At 31.2% G+C, this 26,581-nt stretch overlaps 2 protein-coding genes across 2 annotated transcripts; both read right to left on the bottom strand.

The window, feature by feature from the left end:
- Positions 1-2,461: 2,461 nt before the first annotated feature.
- Positions 2,462-8,667, bottom strand: LOC124836383 (uncharacterized). Its single transcript, XM_088113585.1, has 5 exons — positions 8,581-8,667; positions 8,402-8,494; positions 8,047-8,304; positions 2,982-3,086; positions 2,462-2,866 (listed from the first exon to the last, which is right to left on the bottom strand). The coding sequence occupies exons 2-5, from the start codon at positions 8,484-8,486 to the stop codon at positions 2,562-2,564; spliced, it is 753 nt and encodes a 250-aa protein (XP_087969711.1). The 5' UTR covers positions 8,487-8,494; positions 8,581-8,667; the 3' UTR covers positions 2,462-2,561.
- Positions 8,668-24,953: 16,286 nt separating this feature from the next.
- Positions 24,954-26,023, bottom strand: LOC124845161 (uncharacterized). The gene has a single exon (XM_047322226.2). The coding sequence runs from the start codon at positions 25,834-25,836 to the stop codon at positions 25,420-25,422; it is 417 nt and encodes a 138-aa protein (XP_047178182.1). The 5' UTR covers positions 25,837-26,023; the 3' UTR covers positions 24,954-25,419.
- Positions 26,024-26,581: the final 558 nt, after the last annotated feature.

Raw genomic sequence — 26,581 nt, 5'->3', positions numbered from 1 at the left:
CATAACACCAAGCCTATCACTAGACTGACCGTCCGGACTGTATGAATTTCGTGTAGCTACGACGTTCGCGCACCCGGGTGGTGTGGTAACTAGCATCCTCATCAGCTGCCACCCGAGGTTAGTCCGTTCCGTCCTAAGTACAGTTAAGGACGAGGACCTCCTGCCGTTCCCACGCATGACGTACCCCCTCTACGTGTGGACGAGTACTCACGGAACATCAGGATCAAATCGCCAGCTAAGTCTGGCCACGGTCATACTTTACAATTCTCATAATCATCCAAGAGTCGTTCCTCCCCGGAATGCTCGTTCAAAAGTCACAACTTTCTTTCCATCTCATATACTCTTCATCATTTATCATTCATTTTTATCATCAATTTGAAGACCATAAAATAACGAACGTTCTGTCCCCACTAAGAACGAGGACGAACACTGTGGACGAGACCAAAAGACGCTCGTTCTAGATTAGAGTACGAATGACAGAGTTACGATCAGATTTGAGTAATATCCGATTCCAAGTGACGAACGTCATTTATCCTGAGAATCAGTTGAATGAACTGACCCTCGTGAGTTCGAACCAATACTTCAAGGAATAAACCGAGTGTGGAGGCTCTAGGCCAAATACATCAAGGGTAGACACATCAAGACGTTAACGAACCAGATTTAGAATAGTTCTTATACTGAATCCACTGCCAGTCAATGACCGAACATAGTAAAAGGAAGTTCTTCTGGAATTGGACGTACGCTATTTCAATAAGACTAATTTCACAAGAATGAGTACGAGCGCTCAGTCTGAGACCGAGCACCACTTAGAGCGAGCGCTAAGTGTAAGACCGAGCACTTATCCGTACGAACGCTAGGTATAAGACCGAGCGCTACTCAATACGAGCGCTTGGTATAAGACCGAGCACCAATCACCTTAAAATAACAGACTTTGATAAATACAGTAAATGACTGTTGGAGTAATGTTTACGAACGGCGAAATCTACAATTTCACTATATATATATATATATATATATATATATATATATATATATATATATATATATATATATATATATATATGAAGAGAGTTTATCAAGGAATACCCAGACACGACTGTGCTTGGCCGAACGCTCAAGCATAGTATTTTAATACGAGAACGCTCGTCCTCAACTAGGGCTCTATTCGGATGGAAGAATCTCATTTCAACTAAGTTTACCAGCAAAACCGAACGGTCAATGACCGTTCAGCAACGAACGTACATTATCATAGGGGAAGTTCTTATGCAATTTCATTTACATTCCAGTTCAATTCTCATCATACAACCTCATAGTTTCATTCGTTCATACCAACATCCACTTCCACATTTCATACGATCCATATCATGCAAATTCATACATTTCATTCCACTCATAAATCAACGAACGTTCATACCATGCAATCACATCAATCATCATGCACATACTCATACAGTAAATTAACGAACGTTCATACAAAACACCACATACGAATTAAATCAAATAAGCTTCCCTTACCTCTAGCGTGAACGTACGTCCTTCAGACTAAAACTCAGTTCGCAGAAATAAGATTTCTTCTACCCTCAACGCTCAACCAAACTCTTCAAACTAAAACAATTTACAGAAAACCAAGATTGGTTCAGATAAGGTGACTTCATGCAACCAGAGCTAGGCTTGCATGTTCATACGGATGAACAGCTAAAGACGAGAACAACTAAAGACGAGAAACTTATCAGTTTCAGAATCCAGAACTGTTCGGTTTAAGTAGAAGCTTGGGACGCCGGAAATGCTCCTACGGTGCCTGAATGATGATCGGAGAAGAGGAAGGGTGAGTTTTCTTAGATGGTTTCTAGAGAGAAGAAGGAGGAAGATGGAAGATCAGATTTTGGAAAGAGAGTGCATGCAGAGGAGAGTGGAGTGTTTTTCTGAAAATCCAAGTTTTGCTCCACAGTCGAGAACGAACGTCCCCTCTTCAGTCGACACCTGTTTTCCACTAACTGATTTCCGGGTCTCCTTCGCTTGACACCTGGCGTTCGTCATCTGAGTGTCAAGCTCCCCTCTTGACACGTGCATTCCACTAACGACACGTGCTTGGATTTTACTGGTTCCTGACTTTTGATTTTTCCAGTTCTGACAGTTGTCTTTACACTGGCTTTTTTATAAGATAGATTTACTTTCAAACAAAAAAAAACTATTGTTTTTAACCTATACGTGAAATTAATCTTTTAATTTTAAACAAAATTAAGTACAAATAAAGTGTGTTTTGAAAGGATATAAATAAATAAATAAAAAAGTTATGAAAGTAAGATCTGTTAAACTAGTATTGTTAGAAAAAAATTATGCGATTCAAACTCAAAGTTTGATCATGCTCAGTTGCTAATGAAAAGACATTTTTCAATCATTTTTATTAAGAATATGGCAGTCATTAACTTACAAAACTCTGAACAAAAACTGTATAGAAGAGAAAAACAGTGTTGTTCTCATTGATTTTGGGGTCTCATATGTTGCAACTCTATTCTGGTTCAACTGATCATGGATATTTTGGTTGCAACCTTTGACTGAAATTAGAGAATGGAGCAAGCATTGGGGTATGAATCATAATCCACTACATATAAATGACTGGGTGGAGGAAAATGTGAATAACAATAAGGTATTGGAAAGATTTTCTCTATAGTGATTTGATCTTTCTGTTCCCCTCCAGCATCACCATCCTCTTCATCATTGGAAGCGTTTTCGTCTGTCACACTCATAAGAGTTGCATAGTTGAACTTCTTTCTTAATTTATTAGTCAAGCAAACCGAATCAATTGCATCTCCAGTCACCACCACTTGATCTCTGTCTTCACCCTCTAATGCCACTGAATGCACACCTATATGCATGCATGCATCTTATTTACAGTTGAATCAAATCACAAACACTTATGAACAGTATTTGAAGTCACTAATATAAAGGGATTATGCAATTGAAAAGTGGCATGCATGCACCTTGAGACGCTGCAGCAATTTTCATTGCCTTGCTTCTGCATTTGTCATTCTCCATGCGCACTTGGATAACTATTTTCTGCATAATTGAATCAGTAAAGTGAAAAGCTTAATATATATATTGAACCCAATAGAAGACTGTGGAATGTAATTAATTAATCAATACAAGTAATCTCACCTTCATCTTTGATAACTGAGAACAGAGCACAGCTTTTAGCTTTCACTTCGGGAAGAAGAAGCTTACGGGTCAGAGTATCGATCAGTCTATATATATATATATTATGCGATAGGAACGTATCATTAATAAAAAGAAAAAGATTGACTTCAAAACCGACATCATCGGACAGGTTTCCTGTAGATTTTTTACTATAATTATTATAAAAAAGTGTTAAAAAAGTGTATGTTATGAATAAAATTAAATTTGAATACACTGATAGTAACAAATATATTTTCAGTCAATTACGAATGTTATATAGTATAATCTTATTAATTTTTTTTTAAATATACTTATCTTAATTGGCATACTTAACATAATTTACGATGAGCTAATAATATACAAATTTGTGTACTGAATAGAAATCAAACAATATTTTGTCTGTATTGTTGTTGACTCAGAGTAAACGTATTAATTTTTTTTGTTCCATTTTAGAATCGGGTTGTTATGGAAATTAGGTGACCTTTAACGTTAAAATATTGTGTTTGGTTGGAAAGTGAGATGGGAAAAGTGTAAAACCGAAGAACTATGACTCTCTCTGGAAAGACTTGGTCCGTAATTGAACTCTTAATTCATCCAATTCTATTTTGATTGTTTATTAATGTTGCGTTGGTAGTTAAATGGAGAATTCTTAGATATAAAAAAGTTGTGTAGAAGATAATGATGTTTGTTATAAGTTATATTAAGGCCAAGTTTGATTCAACTTTTTTTAACCGTGCTTTCAAATGAGTGGTGTAAAAAACAGAAAAAAAAAAATCCAAATTCAATCTATTATTACACGGATATAAATAGTTTTAAGTTTATTTTGATAAATTTGTTTTAAATCTGAATAAATGGATTTTGAATCCAATCCAATATTTTGGATATTAGACTTAGATTAATATGAAAGGGATTTTGGTTTTGGTTAGAAGGATCCAAAAATCAATAGTTAAGAGGCATTAATTGTTTACTGAGCATTTCTTTTTATTTAATTTGTAAACGTAAGTTTTTTTTTATCAATGGGCAAAATTTTATTAAAGTGAAATTTGTTTCTAACAACATAAAGATATATTGATTTGAGGAGGATGAAGGAAAAAAAAAGGAGAGGAAGGAAAATATTTATCAATGAATATTTATTAATAATCAGAATTTATTAGTGATCATCCATGGATATTTATTAACTAAGGTTTATTGATATTTCAATCCTAAACATTTATCGAGAAATTGTCTAATTTATAGATAAAATTTTCAACTGTCATTCTATTAACGAATTTTTTATCATTAATAATCTGTTAGTACATTTGAATTATCAACAAAAAAAAATGTTATTATTGATGGATTGTGTATCTCAATGTGATTTTTTTTATAGTAATACATGATACGTCTTAATTTGGATACTACTTTTTCAATTGGTAACCAAATTCTTGGTAAACATACCTTAGTATCATGTTAACTCGTTAATAAACATATCAAATCATGAAAATAGTAATTAATAAGATCAAATATATGTTTCTTAATAAACTCATACAATATCAAATAATCGCACAATTAATAACTAATATAGAATAAATAATAGTTTGATAATTTGAACTTATGTGAAAAAAGTGAATTGATGCATCGATAAAGATAAACTTTGAAAGTTAAAAATACTTAAAATATGGAAAAGGTTAGAAATGATATGGACGATTATTGTTGGCGTTAAATTTCACCGACTTCCCATATAATAACATTTTAATCACATTTAATTTGATAGTTTGATAATTTATAATAAATAAACAATTTATTTTATTTTTAAAATTAATTTATTGATGTATATTGTTATATTCTTAAAATAAAATTATCAAATATTATTTGATAGAGGGTGTAAAAATACAACTTTTCGTGTTTATTTGTCATTGATACAAATTTATTATCTATGTAAAATCTTATATATGGTAGCTTTTAATGACATCTTTCTTATTGGTAGACTATTTCAATTTAATCAATGATTTAAATTTCAACCTTAAGTATTTTGTTATGTCATATACAAACTTAACATAATTATTTGGGAACAAATTAAAAGTAAAAACAAATATTTTATTAAAAATTGAATTCATCAACCCATTTGAACTTTTTAAAAATTAAAACAACAATTATTTATAAAAGTAAAAAAATACATCCAATTTGCATGGAAAAAAGATGTCCCATATATCTTGATTTGGAAAGGTAAAGGAATTGTTGAAATCAATTGGATATTAACTTCTCATTATTTCAGTCCTTTTTTTCGTAAAAAAAATGTTTGATAATGTATAAATCATAATTAGTAAAAATAACTAAAATTTGTTTGGTTATATAATATATTAACCATGCTACATGAGAATCAAATACACTGTTTCACAATTAACAATAAAAGGCTTGAAACTTTTGTCCTGCAATTTTTTTTAAATGCATATCAATTTTTTCCATCTCAACGCGTATACCTTAATTTAGTTAATTTGAAAAAAAAAAGGTCATTTTTTTTTGTAACAGAAAACATTCTGAAACCATACATTATATATTTTTCTTACAAACTCTTTTTTCGCAAACATGTTGCTCTAATATACAAGTGGCTCAACATGCACACACTCTTCTTTTGGATGCAACTGATTATTCAACATGTTATATATAGAGAGGTCTACGAACAACTGCATGGTAACCATCACTTCACGTACCTTTTACCCAAAAAAAGGCCAATCATCACATTTGAACCGAATACCTATTACTACGCAAAAAGAGAAAACAACATGACATGTCAATTTTGAGTTTGAAACGAATCTACCTTAAGACCAGTTCCAACATTAAAAGACATTGTTATAAAAATAGTAAACACCACTGCTTTTAAATTCCCAGAGATTGTATTCTCCACCAAGCCTGCTCCTTTCATCACTCTGAAAGACTGAAGTGAAGAGAAATCTTGTGCACGCAATGGCCAAATATTCCAAAGCAATGCTCGTGTTTGGTCTTGGGGTGTTGGTGGTTAGCATGTGGTGCATGAAGGGCACTGAGGGTGGCCTTGAAGATGAAGCTGCTTCCATCATTCACACAGTCAAACGTGACGACCCTTCTCATAAAGGGTGTGGTGGACCCAAACACACCGAGAGAGGAGTGGAAGAGTGCTCCGGCGAAGATGACAACCTGGGATTGTATCATGATGTTGATGACACTTTCAAGGGTGCCGCAAAAAGAGCCACTTCTAATGGTGAAAATGATGACTCTCCTAATCTTGGAAACAACAATGTCAATGTCTTGGGACATTGATACGATTATAGCATGTTTGGTTTCATGTTTCAGTTGCAACTTTTCACTTTCGTATAATTTTTTCTAGATAAACTTGCAAAATTTCTTGTAGAATTTTACGAAACAGTTTATAAAGCATAGTTTTCATGCATTGAGGTCACATATGGAATTCAATGTTCACTATTATTATTCAAGTAATAACACAGTACTATAGCTAAATCAATGATCATAAAGAATTACAATGCCTATATAGGATAATAAATTTGAAAAACTTTTATAGAATAAACTTTGAAAGAAATGTTTTTAGTCATTACAAGGGTTTAGTTTATGCATGATACCTGTTACTCTTAATCTGGATACTGCTCTGTCAGCTGGCAACCAATACCCTTGAAAACATATATCCGCTGGAATCACAATTAGAAATATATAATGGCTAGAATAGTGAGTTGGAAAACTATGGTGACGAAAATATATAAAAAGCCTTTCATTCTTTTTATCATGTCTTAGAAATTAAGAACACCAAAACAATCTTCTGATAAGAACAGTGGAATAGAGGAAAAGTAAACAGAGACCTAAACGAAAAAATTGAAATTGAAGATCAGACCTAACAACGAAAAAATTTGAAACTGAAGATAACAACTAAGAACGAAATTAAAGAAACATAGAGGAAACAGAGTTGAGTGCAATAAATTTTATTTAGGCAAAATTGTAAATCCTCAAGTATAATTTTTCTTAACAAAGTTACAAAAATTCTTGTACTATTTTTACGAACCAAATGAGCGCATTTAAAATAAAGAAAATAGTTCAAAACATAGATATCAGGCAATGGTTACACGTATACTAATTGTAAAATGATGTACATTTATATTTATTTGACATATATTACAAAATAAAATAATCATTTTGTATTTTAAGAAGAAAAAAGTAAGTAAAAAATAAAAAAGAATAATATTAAATGTATGTCCAAAATTATGCGTCAAAGTATTATGTCATACATATAAAACTCAATACTAACTAGTCCTATATGCAAGTGGCAGCACAGTAAAATAACTATTTCTTCCTGCTCTCACTTTGAGAAAATGATAAAGTTTATTATATTTTTGTATATTTAAGTATAATATTAGATTTAACGGCGTTAAACTTAATCTTGTTTTTAAATATACGAAGACTAAGGAATTTGAACGAAAATCAACTGCTTGAAAAGGTTGTAGTAGTACTGTAAAAGACCTTTTTATTTTTATGATATTGATTGACGACTGTTAACAAATAATTGTAGTAAAAAAATACGCGGTTAAAAATTACAATTTTTATGAATTTTTAACAATTGATTAAATAACCATCATCACAAGTAAAAACAATAACGATTATATATAAAATATTAACTTATTTATCAACCAAAAACCATGGTCGCAAAAGTGCATTTTTTTATGTCCATAAATTTCCATGTTCTACATAGATACTGATCGAAATTTAGGTTACAAAATGAAACTAATTGAAATTTAGGTTACCAAATGAAACTAGCTTCACTCACATTACAAAATATCTTATTTTACATAAAGTTATCACAATATAGAAATTTCAACCCTAATTATTATTATTCAATCCAGCCTTTAGGCTTTTATTCATAAGATATGAAAGCAGGTTGAATGATAGAGGTGCTACATATTGCACAAGACGAAGGATAAATTTTCTCTGGTATGGTTTCGTCTTCTTCTTCTTGGCCATCCTCCTCAACTCCTCCTTTTATATTTTCCACATGTATCAGGGTAGCATGGCGGAACTTCTTTTTCATCTGTTTCGTTAAGCAAAAAGGATCCACTTCATCTCCAGTTACCACAATTTCACTGCATTCTGTATCTATTTCTATTGATTCCACACCTGCATGTTTCATAGTACACATACATTTTGGTTATGAATCAAGATTTATATAGACACTATAGCTTCACCTAGTTTTTATTCAACATGGCACATGCACCTTGACATTCAGCTGCAATTACCATAGCCTTCTTTCTGCATTTCTCACTCGCCACATGCACTTTTATAACTATTTTCTGCATCATGCATGAACCTATATATTAATACAGATAGAATTATTCACATATATATCATATACCTTGTGATCTAGACGTTTATTAATTATTGCAAGTATATCACCTTCATGTTTGATAATGAAGCCGAAGGTTGCAATAACTTTATGCTCTGTTGGAGAAGCACGAAAAAGCAGAAACTACAATAATGTCGATATAACAAGATAATGTGATATATATATATATATATATATATATATATATATATATATATATATATATATATGAGAGAGAGAGAGAGAGAGAGAGAGAGAGAGAGAGAGAGAAATTATGGATGTTAATTGGTGGTCCAAATATATTGAACACGTCTCTTTTTTAATTAACTTTCAGCACTATTTTTATACATAATGCCTCTTCACCTTTAGAATATAGATAGATACATGCATTATGTAAAAAAAAAAATTCGAAATAATGAAAAGAAAAACTGGTTTATTTATTTACCATATAAAACAGTTATAAATAGTCATTGAGATGAAAATCATCAAATACGATAAATTTGTTAATCTTTACCAAGATTACTTTAAAAGTAATTATATTAATGTTATTCATATTCAATAACAGGGTAAAGTACATAATCATTAACTTATACAAACAAAAGTTGAAATTTAATTTAAAAGAGAAAAATGAGAAGTAGAATTGCCTTGTAATTTGGGGCTAGACTTGGTAATTGAATGTGAGACTAATTTGTCACAATCATATAATGCATTATTGATGAGGTCTTCGTCAATATATCTTGCTTTGGCACTTTCTGTAATGTTACAATCAATCAATTTGTTATCAGGAGTTTAAGTAGATCTTTTTTTCTTCTAATTTTCAATTCAACTCCCAGATTACCTTATTTTAGTACATATTGAGTTGTTTAAGATTAGTTAAAAAAGTATTATATTTCTTTTAACTCTTTCAATCAATAGATCGCATAATATTTATTTGTAAGTTTTAGAGATTGTTATAATCATAATACGAAAAAAAGTAATTTTTAAAATATTTAAACTTTAAAATCATAATAATAAAATAGCAATTATAAATTTTCTTTATAAGTCAATGAATAAAACTAAAAAAATTGAAACACAAATTTATGCGAATTCACTCTGAATAACATATAAGATAGGAAATATTAATTAATAGTAATATAACTTAAACCATTAATAATTTTATTATTTGTTTATTATACAGTTAGGTAGGTTGCATCACAAGTTTCCAAATTGGCTCTGCTTGAAGGTCAATTTACTATACGTTATTCAAATTGCTATAATGATTCCGTGTGGGGTTTCTAAATTCAATTTATTTTCTTTTAAATCTTTTATTTAGACGATGGTATTGTAAAAATAGCGAGATATAATTATTTTAATATTAAATAGTTTTATTTAAAATAGTTTTGTTATAAACTAGTTTCATTATTTTAAAACGTATCATTTTTCTATAAAATACTTTTTTAGAGTTTTTTGTTTTCTCTCTAAAGATTTTAGTTCCTTGATCATCTGTATAACGATCAGGAAGTTCGTAGGAGATCATGGTGGAGTAATCTCCACATCTATCCGATCAATTTCTAGAATAAAACAAGTAAGTTTCGACTTTTTTTTCTTTTTCATTACGAAATTGAAATCACAAAAAATGATTATTCGTCGCATGTGTCTTAGTATTTATCTTTCTAATTCTCTTGTAATATGAGATCTTAAGAACTCATTCCGTTTTCAATGCGGCGTTTTATAGGCGTTTCTAGAGTTCCTTGAACTCTAAGCAAGGGGTCAGCGTTTTAGAGCTTTATTGATCGGTATAAGATAAAGGAAGTTAGATGTCTTCTTTTAATTGATGTTGGGTAAATGAGTTTGATGCTTGTTAAATTGATTGAGTTTAGAATTTCAAGATTTTTGTTATGCTAATTTAGGTAATTAAGTATGTTTAGTTAATTTGATGATTTGTTCTAACTGTGGTTAAATTTGTGATGTCATCGCTGCTATGAATTACATGTTATAAAGTTGTTTGGATGGTTCTATTTGACTGTCAAGTTGTTTAGAGTGGTGAATGATCAAATAATTGGGTTTTAAGGCTAAAAAGGGAGGGTTTTAATAGGTGAAACTGTGAGATATGTACTGGTTTAAGGAAATAGTTTTTCAAGGTTTGTTATGAGGTCAATTGAAATTTGTTAGAAGTATGTTTTGGTGGAAATTGATCTAGAACCAAAAGGGGTGGTCAACGGTTAGTGTTTAAGTGGTTTTGAGTGCAAATTGAAGGTTTCAATAGTGAAATTTTGATGTAAGGGGTTAGGACTGAATTGGGGAGTTTAAGGTTTGTGATAGAGTCATTTAGAACTTATTTAGGCCTTTAGTTTGCCAAAATTGGTGCAGGAAGTGATAGAAGTGATAAAAGTGAGTTTAGGTAGTCTAAAATGGTCAATTTGAGTTTGGAGTGGTTAATTCAAGTTAAAGATTTGTTTTTAGATGTTTCTCAGTGTTTCTCAGTGTTTATGAGTGTTTGAGAATCATTTAAACTTGTGTAGAGGGTCACCAAATTCAAAATAGAAGAGTTTTAGAACCTAATGCAGCGTTGGACGCCCGCTAAGCGCCATTAGGCGCCCTTTTTCCAAGAAGATCACGCCCAGGTGCCCCTGAGCGCCCTCTAGGCCCTCTTTTTGTGAGAGGAACTTGCCTAAGCACCCTCTAGGTGCCCCCTGAGCACCACTGCACTAGTTTTGAGTTTTTCAGATTTTGGAAATCTTAAATTATGGGTTTCAGATATCAGCTTTTGACATTCTTTAGATTGTTTTGGGAGTTTTAGACCTTTCCTAAGCTGTTGTGAGTTTTAGGGCCATAGGATGACAGACTAACCTTGTGGATGACATGTGTTGGTATTGGTAATTGGTTTTGAATGAGTATTGTTTGAGACCACCACAAGTGCATGAACCACCGTAACTTGACATTCATACTATATCTGGATGGTCAAGTTTAAGTTTGTGACATGTTTAGGATGAATGTTTATTTTGTGTGTGTAATATAATTGTATGATAAAATTTTATTTAATTAAGATAAATTGTTTTACCACTACCTTACCCTTGCTTTTATTCTAGTATGTCTATACTTTTTTTTTCTCTTTTATGATGATCACATGTAAGTTTAGGGAGACAATCTTTTCTATTCTTCCACTAAGAGATGAGGATGAAGTAGATGGGTAAATTAGATTTTTTTATAAAGGTAGATCTCTTGTTTTTTGTAAGTTTATTTTCATCTATGAATTTTGTTATCATATAAGGTAATATTTTAGTAGTTTTATATTATTAAAATGGGATAACCTTTCTTTTTCTCTTTCTAAAATTTCAAAATACAAACCATTAAAAATATTTACATTCAAAAACAAGAAAATACATATTTTTATACCATATATAAATATTATAAATAGAAAATAAAAATATACATTAATATTATACATATTATTATTATTATTATAATTTATATTATGATTCAATTTTATATGTGTGAGTTTCGATGAGAAATATGTGAATAATGAGGGAAAAGTTTATAATACCAAGAGCGATATATATATATATATATATATATATATATATATATATATATATATATATATATATATATATATATATATATGAGAGTGTGTGGGGTGTTACTAATATAATTAAATTGTTTTCTTAACACTTATTTTTAAACAATAATATTTATCATATAAGTAAAATTTAAAATTTATATAGAAATTTAAATGATATAACAATTGATGAGAAAATGGATCTTATCACATAAAGATACTCATGGTTTAGAAATAAAATACTTTATCAACTTTGGTTGGTGAGAACAAATTCACTTTAACATTTAAGACAAGAAAGACAATGTCTTTATTGATTTTTCTGCAAAAATAATTTATAAGTGTGAACGGGTGTGCAGGTCTTCGTCTATTTTTCTTCCATTTCATACTGTGTTATGATTGGAAATTACGTTTGGAAATTGAATATAGTATTTAAGCACGAGGAGATGGAACGAGTGATGAGCGTGACTGCGTGGGCTCACTTCGAAGTACGATAGATATGTGAAGCAAATTCTTAGTAGATCAACGGAGGACTTGTTAGATTATAAACCAAATTAGTGAACCAAATCAATCTAAGAGCTTTCAAATCTTATCATACGATAAACTATTTTCAATTATAAGTATGTGGAAATCACTACTTATCAAGACTTGGATAGTTCAACTCTATTATCGCATTTGTAATCAAGACTATTATCAAGGCTTGGATGATTCAGACAAATCATGTGGAAAAGGGGTTGAGTATCAATTAAAGGATCACTTAATACAATTTTTATTAGAATTGTCAAAATGGGTCACTGACCTCCACCATGATTTATTAGTGAGTAGAAAAAAATTTAAATCTGGCTTAGTCTACCATAGGCTGCTGGATTAAACAGATTGTCTTATTAGCTCACTTAATTACACATTTTGTTTTTGCTAATTGAAATCTAAATAAAGGAGGGGGGTTAATTATATTTATGATTAATTAAATGTAAGATTTCATTCAGATAAAGATATCACAAAATTTTCTCAACAAAATTTTAAGTAGATTCATAATAATTCAAATTTGTTTTACATAAAAATTGAGTTACAAGTATATATTTGTGAATTTTTTATGTTGCCTAATTATTTCATACAAAAGTAATATCACGCAAGCCTTCATTTTAATATTTGTAAAATGACTAACCCAACAAAAATTACTTATTAGAAAAATTAGATGGATTGGTTAGTTAACCATGAATTCAACCCGAATAAACCAGATTCTTAGTGAGTTGGGTTCAAAATTCATTTGTGTCGAAATTTTAATTTTTTTTTCAACTCAACTCGATCTTAAATTACAGTGAACTAGGTTAGTTACGAGTTCCAATCTGTTTTGACAATGTTCATAAATTTACATTAAGTTATATTTATACAATAGATAATCTTAATTAATTTATGCTATATGATGGATATATATTATAAATCTAAATTTTTATAAAGTTAACAAAGTTATTATTACATATAATAGTTTATATAAAATGATATTCTTTTACATTGATATTCTAGTTTCTCATTGATTTAAAGTTTAATAATGATCTAATGCTAGTATTTTTTTTTTCTTATATCGTGAACCAACTATCATTTATATCACTTTTTTTAAGGTAGTTCTTGTAAGAATCAATAAAATTACCGTACCGTTGCTAGCTTGTGATTGAATTGAAGAGTAAAACCTTTTTGTTTTCTCCATGAATATTCTATTATTTTCCTTACTTCAGAATTTAATAATTATGCATTTTCACTGTGGAAACTTTAAACTGTCAACAAATTCGAAGTCATCCTTATACAAGTGAACCAAAATTGGTTTACCTTTTTCTCTTTATTTAGATTTTAGTTATTATGTATTATTAGTAAACAAACTTTTACAGTAATAACTAATCATAAATCAGTATAGACCACGACAACAAGACCAGTAACAGATGTTTAATAGTAACAGTAATGATAATCATAAATCAGAATGAGTGTGCAAAATATTTCAGAGGGATTTGAATTTGTGATTGATAATGAAAACAGAAAAAAAAAAAAAAAGGTTTTTCTAAGTGAACGATGCCGTTTTGGCAGAAAAGTATGCAAATGGACAAAATTTTTAAAAATTACAAGACGTAGATAAGTCATGTGGAAAACAACACTATATGGAAAAGTCACGCACCCGTACCAGTTTGCTTATGTGTTACTGATGCTTTAACACAATTTTTTTTTACATTAATTTGATATTATTTCTTTTTATTTTTTATTATCTTTTTTAAAATACAAAAAAATACTTTATATAATTATTTTATTACTATAATATATATTAAACGAATATAAAAATAAATATAAACATGTATTATATAGAACTTTTGTGATAATATTAATTTTTGCCTTAGAGGATATCGAAGAAACAAAAGTCATTAAATAGGAATTCGTCTAGGAGATCACACCATGTAATAACGAGTTTGGTGTGTTGAAAATTGGAAATGGTGGAGGAGTGCAGGACTTGAATGTTGTGTGGGGCTTGCGTCTTCGACCAGTGCCATGTGTAGCGTGTTCAACTGATGGAATCATGTGTGCATCAACAATGAAAGTCACAGATTCTGCCAAGCTTGAAAGTAACCTACACGGTGCCAAAATCCAATCAATTCTCGTTTTAAATACGATCACTGCACATCGTGTGACCAAGAAACCAACACATTGAACACATTCCATGGAAGTAGTTTGGAGGTGCACGAGTTATGTTCTGGAAATTTCAGATTCTCTTTTAAACTTTTAATTGACCAACAAAAATTTCCAGAACTTCTATGTACCCCGCAAATAACAGCTTAGCTTTTCTTAGGATTTGACTTTTCACTTATGGCTTTAATTAAATTATATGTTGTTGTCACTAGTGCAAAAAATATCTTTAAGGTCACCCTTTACTGATTCTCGAATATCCAACGTTAAAAATGACCACTGACAATTTTCGTAAATAAAACAACTTAGACGTTAGTTATGGAAGGGTCCGACGTCTAAATACTCATATACGTCGGCTTCCCCGAATAAACGCCAAAACTAAACAAAAAAGTTAAAAAGAAATAATTTTTTATTCTACTTAGACGTTTGTTATGGAGGGAACCGACTTGTGAAACACTTTAGACGTCTGTTAATTGGGGAAACCGACGTCTAAACCCTAAACCCAAAAATTTAAAAAGTCACTTTTTGACTCCATTTAGATGTTTGATCCCGCCACTCTAACTTCTGAAGTACTTTAGACATCTGTTAATTGGGGAACCAACGTCTAAACCCTAAACCCAGAAATTTAAAAAGTCACTTTTTGACTCCATTTAGACGTTTGATCCCGTCACTCCGACTTCTGAAGCACTTTAGACGTCTGTTAATTGGGGGAACCGACGTCTAAACCCTAAATCCAGAAATTTAAAAAGTCACTTTTTGACTCCATTTAGACGTCTGATCCCGCCACTCCGACTTCTGAAGCACTTTAGACGTTTGTTAATTGGGGAACCGACGTCTAAATCCTAAATCCAGAAATTTAAAAAGTCACTTTTTGACTCCATTTAGACGTCTGATCCCACCACTCTGACTTTTGAAACACTTTAGACGTTTGTTAATTGGGAGAACCGACGTCTAAATTTTGGCATTAAAACACCATGAACGCGAGACAACCGTTACGCGCACTCATTGTTCATCATCTTCGTCGCGTTTTCTCTCTATGGGTTACGCTTTTCAGGTTCGTTTTCTCACTTTTGCACCGTTTTAAATTAATTTTACTTCGATTACATCACTCTTTGGTGCATTATCTTTCATTTGAACCGATTAAAATGCATTTTCATTGGGTTTTGGTGCAATTATTCTCGTGTCTTTAGGTGGCGTTCTATGGCAGTGATTTCTTGCGTTTTGTAATCCTCCAATTCCCTCCACTATGTTTCTAAAACCATCCAATAAAAGAAATGTACAATACATTCTCTTCAACTAAAATATAAAGTTGTAAACTCGAATCACCATGAGTCAGGAGCAACCTCAGAGACGTCTAACCTGTATGGATCGGACGTCTATTTAGACTTCGGACCTATATAGGTCGGACGTCTATAGAGACGTTTGACCTAAAGGGTCCGACGTCTCATTAACGTCACCCATATAGACGTCGAACAAAGATCAGACGTTAAAAGCCCAAAATAGCAGACGTCTAAAGTCCTTTTTGCACTAGTGTGTGTGAGACATAGACACAAATATCGTGTATTAAATTGTGTTTCAGAGTAATAGTATTTGATGATCAAAAGAAAATTTATGATGATTATTGAAGATAATAGAATGTATACAAAGCGGAATTATAAAAGGTTTATATAAAGGTTAAAGAAAGATCACTACAAAAAAGAAGGGCATTACCGAAGGCCAGAAGCCCTCGGAAAAAGCCCAAAAACGTCGGTAAAAGGTAATTACCGAAGGCTTATCAACGGCCAAAGAGCCCTCGGTAAATCCCTTGTCGCTAACATTTACCGAGGGCTTTTGCCCTTCGGTAATTACCGAGGGCCAAAAGCCTTCTGTAATTACCGAGGGCTTTTGCCCTCGGTAATTACCGAAGGGCAAAAGCCTTCGGTAATTTCCGAAGGGCGAATTTTCTGCTGTCCAGTAACCAATTATTGAAGACAAAAAAAAAAGTAATGGTGGGTGATGAGCAAGCCTTGACATAACAGTAAAGTTGGTTCCTTTTCACCAAGTCTCAACCTAGAAACAACAACTACTTGCAAGCATCACACTGCATATCTGCTTCCTCATACCCCACCTAGTGGGAGTCTCACGCACAATCACCCATTTTATTGGTAATATTAATGGAAAATGTTAAACCAAGTTTATAAAAGCATGCAAACAAACAAAAATAATGCATCTGAAGGTTACAACAAATTAATCATTAATCACTAAAACAATCCTCCAGGGGCAATACACACAAGCTAACAACTAGAAACCTCAACTTTCACTGAACTCTACAATGCAATATGTGGCAATTTTGGACTTTGGATTGAGTGCGTGTTTGGTTTCTCGTTGGATCAATTCAAGCCATGCATGACCCATTGTTTACACCAGACTGTGGATCAAAATTCCAATTGTTAAACCAAAAACGTACTGAATGTATTTGGATGATTGTTGCTTTTTGTTTTCTTGGCTCAAGTAACTAAGTCATAAATATTCTAACTATCTTAACTAATCTCTTTTCTCCGTGAATCCTAACATAATCTGGAGACACAGAGGAGGCCACTAGAAGCACCTATTAGAGGAGTACCCAGTAGATCTGAAATAAGATTTATATGGTTCTTGTGTTTTTTCTTGGAGTAGTAAACTAAAATGTAACACTGCCTCTACCAGGTATTGACATACAAATAGAAATCTTAATGAGTAGTAAACCACCCCCAAAGAACATTCCAAGAAGATTCTAGACATCTAACTTATTTGTCTACCTTATATGAAATGCCAAGGATTGGAATAACAAGTAAAAATATGATAAAAACTATGCGTGTTGTGAGAAACATGTGTTGAATGACCCACTCCAAAAAACAGATAGCAAATTACAGTGGGGTTGCAAGAGCAAAAAGAATAATTACTAACACCCAAATCATTCACTGTTCGAGACTTTGTTCAATAGGGATTTTACAAAATATATATATATATATATATATATGTATGTATATATATGTATATATATATATATGTATGTATATATATGTATATATATATATATGTATGTATGTATATATATATATGTATGTATGTATATATATATATATGTATGTATGTATATATATATATGTATGTATGTATATATATATGTATGTATGTATATATATATGTATGTATGTATATATATATGTATGTATATATATATATATATGTATGTATATATATGTATATATATATGTATGTATATATATATATATGTATGTATATATATATATATGTATGTATATATATATATGTATATATATATGTATATATATATGTATATATATATATATATATATATATATATATATATATATATATATATATATATATATATATATATATGTATGTATGTATCTCAAGATATTGCTAAAATTATAGAAATAAATAGCTAATCATATGTAATAAAAAATATCTAAATTATATATATATTATTATGAAAATTCCTATTTATTCCTTTATCATATTTTTGTTATCAGAGCATATCAGATCCCCTCTACTTATAATATTGACTCATTTTTCTTAATATAAATAAAGTACTTGTGCTATCTCGGAAACATAATTTCAGCTTAATGTTTCTCTCTTTAACATGGTATATAGAGCCACTATCTCCAAAAGATTTTGTTTTCTCCCAGGTTCGCATTCTCTCTACCAGCTAGTTTTCCCTATCCTTAGGTTATTATTGCCTTTTCTCCAACTCTCTAGGAAAAAAAATTTCTTCCAACACCGTATCAACCTCCAGAACAGATTCTCTGATCTTTCCTAACCATATAGTTAGTATTGAGAAGGACGTCTAACTAATCTACATGGGCTTCCAATATCAGGTTATGGTTAAGTGAGTTGTGTATAAATCAATTTCACTACCATTAGTGAGTTCATTCGTACAGAAAATTGAGAACAATGGATAAAGAGATAAACAAACACTTTAATATAAATCTTCTTTCTTATATAAACATACAATATAAATATTATTAGTTGTACCTCTGAATTTGTAATGGTGAAGGTTAGCTATTGGATTTCTATAGTAGTGTATAAATACTCATAAACTAATCACCATGAAAAGAATCATTTGAATATGATGTGAAAGATATAAAAAGAAAAAGAGAAAAAAAAAACAACACTTTGATATCTTTGATAGAAATAAAACCTTGAAACAGTTTTCTACCTGAGCAACTAGTCGAGCAAGTAGTGGCATCCAAAACTGCTGACCCTTGTAGTGTAATTTTGGGTTAAAAATGCTGCATAATTGGCTATAGCAAGTGTGATTTGAAGCATCTGGTTGTTTATGTCCATTGTGAATGTTTGAACAAGTTTATTTTACCATTTCAAACCTGTGTGCACTGTTCATTTCGTCAAATTTGAGCCTACATGCAAAATCACTTCCTAAACCATCAATTTTGCTTAAATTTGGAAGTGAATTAGTGATTTTTGAGTGTAGTGTGATTCCTTGTTGTTTCAATGTTTAAACACCTTTAAATTGATGATATAAAGTTGCTTGAATCATCACTTGAGCTTTAGAAACACTACCACTCATTTTTGGGTTTGAAAGCACACTTTTAAAGCCATTTTTCTGGTGCAGTTTTCATTTTTAGTGTGTTTAATTTTGTACATTCTTTAAATTTCAATTATGGGTTGGCAAGAGCTGGTTACATGTTTGAAAATGGAATTATATGATCAAAAAAGTATAATCCAATCATAAAAATCATTTGAAAACCAAGCAATCCAGTTTTGAACCCCAAAAACCGAAAATCACAAAATCTGCACTTCTTTGGAGACTTTCATCAAACAGTTGCATTTTTATCAAACACCTTACTGCACTACTTTTGGCTCTTCGTTTTTACTTTTCTTGCGTGCTTAATCTGATCTAGTGCCTCTCCTAGGTTCCTTTTGTGTCCCTCTATTGATTCAAGGCTTAAAATCATTTGAAATCCACTTGTTTGGCCAAAGTCTGTTACTTGAAATTACTTGAAATTAAAATCTGGTGCAGTGCAGATTTTTGTTGTGACTGGTTTAGTGTGTGGTAGGGTGTTGTGACGTTTTGGTGAGGCGTCCAAGGTCCAGAATTCTTGCTCCAAGGGGGTAGCATACTAGGTAATGGAAGGGTTGCTGAATTGGACAAAGAAGTAGCTCTAAAAGTAGCAATTTGGCTTGATTTTCAACAGCATTTCACCAACTTGGAACCACTTTTTTAGGTTCTAACAACTCAAACTTTGAGTTTTACCTAATCCTTTGCTTTTGACTAGTTTCCTAGGTTCATTTCACTACTTTATACTAGTTAGGATGTTGACATTACTTAAAATGAGTCTATATTAGGTGAATTGACAATTTCTCACCTTATAAGTACACTTTTTATAATCTAAATACTCAAACTTTGAGTTTTAGGTTATTCTTTGCTTTTCACCACTTCAACAACTTTGTTTGGTGAATTGAAACTTGTTAGAACTCAAATTTAACTCAAAACCAAACTGCTACTCAAAATCACCTTTCTACTTCCCAAAATTGACTCAAAGTTGGTGGTTTTGAAAATGATTTTGTGCCTAAGACATTCTAACACTTTGCTAATCATTTTAACAGTTTTAAGTCATCAAAATACACTTATTTGAACTCTAATTAGGCATAAAACAGAACTGCAACTCAGATTCACTTTGCAAGTTCCAAAAATGGCTCAAATATGATGGTTTGACATACTAAATTGCATATAGGTCATTCTAACTTCATATCAATGGTTCTAACAGATTTAATACATCAATTTGGACTTGTTTAAACTTCCAAATATCACAGAATCACAGCAGAACGAAATTTGACCTGTAATGACTCAATTAGGTACTTTTTACTACATTTTTTAAGGTTTTAAGTAGTGTCATTTTGAGTTTTAGGGAATTTTTTGCTTATGACCACTTTCCTACCATCATTTCACTACTTTAGACTTGTTAGGATGTTAACATTACTTAAAATTACTCTACTTTTGGTGAATTGGCAATTTGTCACCTTTTAAGTGAACTTTTTAGGTTGAAACTACTCAAACTTTGAGTTTTAGGTACTTGTTTGCTTTTGAGTAGTTTCCTATCTTCACTTGACTAATTTAGACTTATTAGGATATTAACATTAGTTAAAATTAGTCTACTTTAGGTGAATTGCAAATTTCTCACCTTTTTAGTAGACTTTTTTAGGTTCTAACTACTCAAAATTTCAGTTTTAGGTACTTGTTTGCTTTTGAGTAGTTTTCTAGTGTCATTTCATTACTTTAGACTTGTTAGAATATTAACATTAGTTATTTTTAGTCTACTTTAGGTGAATTGCCATTTTCTCACCCTTTTAGTACACTTTTTTGGGTTCTAACTACTCAAACTTTGAGTTTTAGGTAGTTTATTGCTTTTGAGTAGTTTCCTAGCTTCATTTCACAACTTTAGACTTGTTAGGATGTGTAGAATACACATTCTTAGGTTACTATAGGTGAATTCCTAATTTTTCACCTATTTAGTACACTTTTTTAGGTTTTAAGTACCCAAATTTTGATATTTAGCTACTTCATACAATTTGACATCTTTCTTAGCTTCATTTAAGTTCTTTAAACTTGTTAAACTAAGAGCATTACACATTGTTAGGTTAGTTTAGGTCAATTTCGAAATTGTCACCTATTTACAACACTTTTTAGGTTTTAAGTACTTTAATTTTGAGATTTGTGTACTACTTTGAAATTGACATGTTTCTTAGTTTCATTTAAGTACTTTAAAGTTGTTAGGATATGAAGATTGTACATTCTTAGGTTACTTTAGGTGAATTCCCATTTTTTCACCTATTTAGTACACTTTTTAGGTTTTAAGTAGGCAAATTTTGATATTTAGCTACTTGATACAATTTGACATCTTTCTTAGCTTCATTTGACTACTTTACTCTTGTTAGGATAAGAACATTGCACATTCTTAGGTTACTTTAGTGCAATTTGCAACTTTTGACCTTTCTAGTGCATCTTTCCGATTTTCATAAGCAGATTTTGATTTCTTTCCTATTTTCATTAGTTACCATAGTTTTCAATAGTCTTGTACCATTTAAAACATGTTTAGATAGTTACATTACAGCTTCATCTGTTAGTTTAGAGAATTTTTCATGATTTGAGATTTCTAGCATAGTTTTAGGTTCTCAATAGTCAATTTTTGAGTTTTTGTAGAGAGGTAGGTTTTAGGTTGTTTCTTAACTTGCTTTTAACATTTAAAAATGTTTACAAAGCTGCAGTGCATTTTACTGCAATTAGTGTAGTCCTCATTTCTATACTAGTTTGAGTGTACTTTTAGGCTTTCTTTAGTGAGTTTTAGAATCTCTTAGAATTAGTGACTTTTGAAGTGCTCTTAGTTTTCTTTAGACATTTAAGACTTTATTAAGAAGTTTCTTTACAAGTTTGTTTCTATTTTAGTTTAGTTCTTACTTTTACCTTGTTTAGCCTAGTTTTAGAGTGCTTTGGTAGGTTTTGAGTATTGAAATTTTGAGTTTCTTGAAGATTTTAATTTTTAAGTTGATTTATAGCTTTCTTTAGTCATTCAAAATTTGTTTAAATGGATTTTACCTCTGTTTTTGAATGATTTTTATAGATTTGTTTTTGAATTGATCTTAATAGCAGTTAAGTATCTCAAAATAAACTTTCATTCTCTTATTAAATAGTCCAAACAAATTAACAAATAGCTTTAACCCCATTACCCAAATATGATACATTCATGCATCAGTATTTAACATTCCTACATATTAACTTAGTCCTCAAAACCACATGCTCATGACCATATTACAAAAACTTCTTTGCATCTTTATTTCCTAAATATCCCTTGCAACTACAACATTTGCACTACTTGGTTACATTTAATCTTATCAGCACAATAACTAAGAGTATAACTAAATCCAATAATCACCAGCCATCATACAATATTCTAAACTCAAAAGATACAAATTTGATTTTTAGTTTCGTCCAACTCAAACCAAATTTCATCCATTACGTTTAATCCAAACAAGGAATTAATAGCTCTCCATACCTGGAAAATGTGTTCGCCCTCTCCGCAAAATGTTTCCTCCAAACTCCGTAACCTCACCCGTCTCGCACTCAACCCGAAATGCTTCCTAGCTTGCACTCGCACCTTTCTTTACTCTTTAGTTTCTACAATCACTTGCATTAGTCTATTTCTAACCCTCTCTTCATGATTAAACTCCAATAGAGCCTCCCAACCCACCACGTTGCGATATACAGCCCAAAATCACACTGGCAGCTGGGACAGGGATGACTGCAAATCACTCCTCCAAGGTTTCGTGCTTAGGATTGATGCAAAGGACAAGGGTTTTGTGGGCGAAGGGTTTCGAGCAAGGGGGAAGGGGGTTTTCGTGGCCAACTTCGAGAGGAGACGAAGATTACTACTTTGGTGCGAAATGAATTCGAGAATGGGAATATCCTATTTTTGGCCCTAATTAATCGAACATATTACCGACGGCTCACAAGCCTTCGGAAAACGTTATTTACCGACGGTCTAAAGGCCTTCGGTAATAAGGCTTCGGTAATTAACGCATTTCTTGTAGTGGATAACAATTAATAATAATAATTAACAATAAGAGAAACATAAGAAAATATCTTTTATTTTGTATCCTCCTCTTTCAAGATTAACATGAATAATATACATATTTAGCTTGATACAACAGTATTAAATGAAGAAGAATAAAGAAACTTTGTAAGAATGTTAACAACTTGATTGGTAGAAGACATATGAAGAAGAAGTTTGATGAGACCATCTTGAAACTTTTGTCTAATAATACAATGTTTGTATGTTTGGTTTTCTCATATTCTTTGCAATGTAGATAGTAGAACTGTTGTCATAATAGACTGAGTAAGAGTATAACACAATATATGTAAATCTTTTAAAAAGTAGTATAACCATTGAAGTTCATAATAAGTTAGAGAAGTTAAGGATATATATTCGACTACAAAGGAGGATTTAGAAACGGTGGTTTGTTTCTTTGACTTCCAAGATATGAGAGCAATTCCAAAAAAAGACACAAAAACTAGAGATATATCTTATAGTGGTAGCAAGTGGCTGAATAAGAATTAGAGTAAGCATAAACTCTAAAGGAATTATCAACATATAACAATTTAAAACTAGGAACATTTAAGTACCTAATAACTCTCATGGCTTGTTGCATATGAGGTCGTCATGGAGAAGAGACAAATTGGCTAAGTTGTTGGACGACAAAAGGAATGTCGGACCTCGTATTGGTGAGATAGATTAACCTTCCAATTAAACAACGCTAAAAAGAAGGATGTGTGAGGAGAGTTCCTTCATCAACACGCAGTTTTATAGAATGATCAGAAGGTGTAGTGGCTAGTTTACATACCAACATACTAGTTTCATAAATCAATTCAAGACAATATTTTCTGTGATTTATACACAATGCAACTTTAGACCTAGCAATTTCAAAACTCAAAAAATATTTGAGATCTCCAAAGTTTTTAATGTAGAACTTAATGAAAATGATTCTTAACAGAGGTAATTTTATAAAAGTTGTTTCCAAATATAAGGATATCATCACGTGATAATTTTATAAAAGTTGTTTCCAAATATAAGGATATCATCAACCTATACTAACATGATGGTGATTGTAAAAGGAGAATGTTTGATAAACAAAGAAGGGTTAGTTCAACTTTGTATATACCCAAAAGATAATAACTCATGTCAGCTTGTGATTCTATTTATTGGAGAAATCTTGCAAACACGATTAAGATTAAAAGGACAAAAATAAAAGGAGATTTCATATAGATTTCTTAGGTTAAATCACCATGGAGAAAAAGCATGGTAAACGTCTAGCTGATAACTTATTATTAATATATATTTACATTTCAAATCTTTGAATCTACTTCTTGTAAAAACCATGGTTCCTAAACAGATAAAATATACATAATAAATTAATTTTAATATATACTATATTACTTAATAAGATATATTACTAGTTTTAATACATATGTAAAAAATTCTTTTATTTTCATACAATAATTTATATACTATAAAAAACATAATTTTAGAAAAACAACCAATTTAAACTTGTTCCTTTAAAATATACAAATGTTTGTAATCAATTAACAGATAGAAACCAAAAATACTACTGAAACAACCATAGTAACAACAACAGGAGGACGAAATAAACTCAAATTGAAGTTATAATCAATTACCAAGTGTCTTTAATCGATTACCATGCAGACACTAAAATACCAGTTAACATTAAAGTTGTGCACCTCCACACAATTTCCAAATTTCAACACACCAATTTGAAAATCGTCTACTCAAAACGACTTTTCCTTATATCTCGTCAACCCCAGACGACTTTCTATTTAAAATTCAAAGTCTCCAATCCCTAACGACTTCTGTATTGAAGTCTCAAGGCCTCAAAAAACTTTCAATATAAGACAAAAATTAAAGTGATCAAAGAAGCAAACTTGTGAAGATGCACGATTTTTTTATATAATTTCTTAGACAACTTACCTACACATCTCGTAATTTTTAAAATTTTGTTGATTTCCGTAATTTTCTGACAAAACTTCACACTTCACTTAAAAAAGAAAAACAGAAAAAAGAGAAAGCATGAATGAAAAAAAAAACCCAAATGATAAAGCGGGTATAAATAGAGTGACAGATATTGATTTGGTTCTCTATGCAGACATTTTTGGGGAGCACTCTCGTTGAACTGCCTTCATGAGAAGACTATCGTGTTCCAGAGCCATCTGAACAGGAACAGACCCAAGCCCATTGGCCATGGCAAGCATTATCTCCTTCGTTTCCTCCTTGAACTCTTCCATATCAACCCTTCCATTCAGATCATGGTCGAATTGCAAGAACATAGACTCGTATACACGTGCCACTTCCTCAGGCTCATGCTTCACGTCCACGCCAAAATGAATCTCCAACACCCTCATCCTCTGCAACTCCTTCAGCATCTCCGCGTACGACAGAACACCATCCTTGTCCGTGTCCAGCTGCCAGAACAGCTCCCTCACACACTCTCCGAACGCTTCCTCGTCCTCCACGAAACGCACTATGGTCGTGCCGTCTAAAACCTCCACACTCATTCTCTTCTCACACTAAATTGCTGCCAACTTTATGTGTCTTTGGTTTCGGGTGACAACCTTTGTTGGTTATTCAGGGTTTATATAGCAATGAGTATTATACAGTTGGTTAATATTATTATAACTGAAAAACATGTTTTAATTAGTTTCGCTTTTTGTGACCATTGTTTGCTTGATTTTGAATTGGAATGCTTGCGGTCTTTGCACAGTTGAATAATGGGTTCTTTTTCTTTGGCACACTAACCAATAGGAAAGTTTCATTGAAACCGTGGAGAGATTATTGTGGGCCATAAATCAGCTAAAAATAATCATGTAAGAAAATATCCAGGTCAAACAAAAGAATAATTTGGAACAAAGTGATTCAAAGTAAGAAGAGACTTTGATTTTAAGTTTGGATATTTGATGCACCGTATGACTATTACCTGAAGGTTAATTATAGTTTGGTGATTAATTAATGTACCGTATAAATCATCAACATTGACCAATATTGTCAAACAAGCTCGTCGTTCATGTATGAGTTTAGATAACTAATAACGAATTCAATTAGTAGAACAACTAACCCGACAATTATTAAATAGATCGGTTGATTATAAATTATATTGAGTAAATTAATATTAAAACGAATGAACTTAAAAGTAAAATATAATTATTCATAATTAAATCATAATTAGGTTAATATTAATAAAAAATTTAATATATGTAAATAAAAGTGTAAGAAAAAGAGAAAAATTATGTATATTTATTATTA

Source organism: Vigna umbellata, chromosome 1, assembly GCF_029865625.1.
Source record: "Vigna umbellata cultivar VRB3 chromosome 1, Vumbellata_1.0, whole genome shotgun sequence".
Classification (NCBI taxonomy): domain Eukaryota; kingdom Viridiplantae; phylum Streptophyta; class Magnoliopsida; order Fabales; family Fabaceae; genus Vigna; species Vigna umbellata.
The sequence above is the reverse complement of the archived record's forward strand: the minus strand, read 5'-3'. Positions and strand labels throughout refer to the sequence as shown.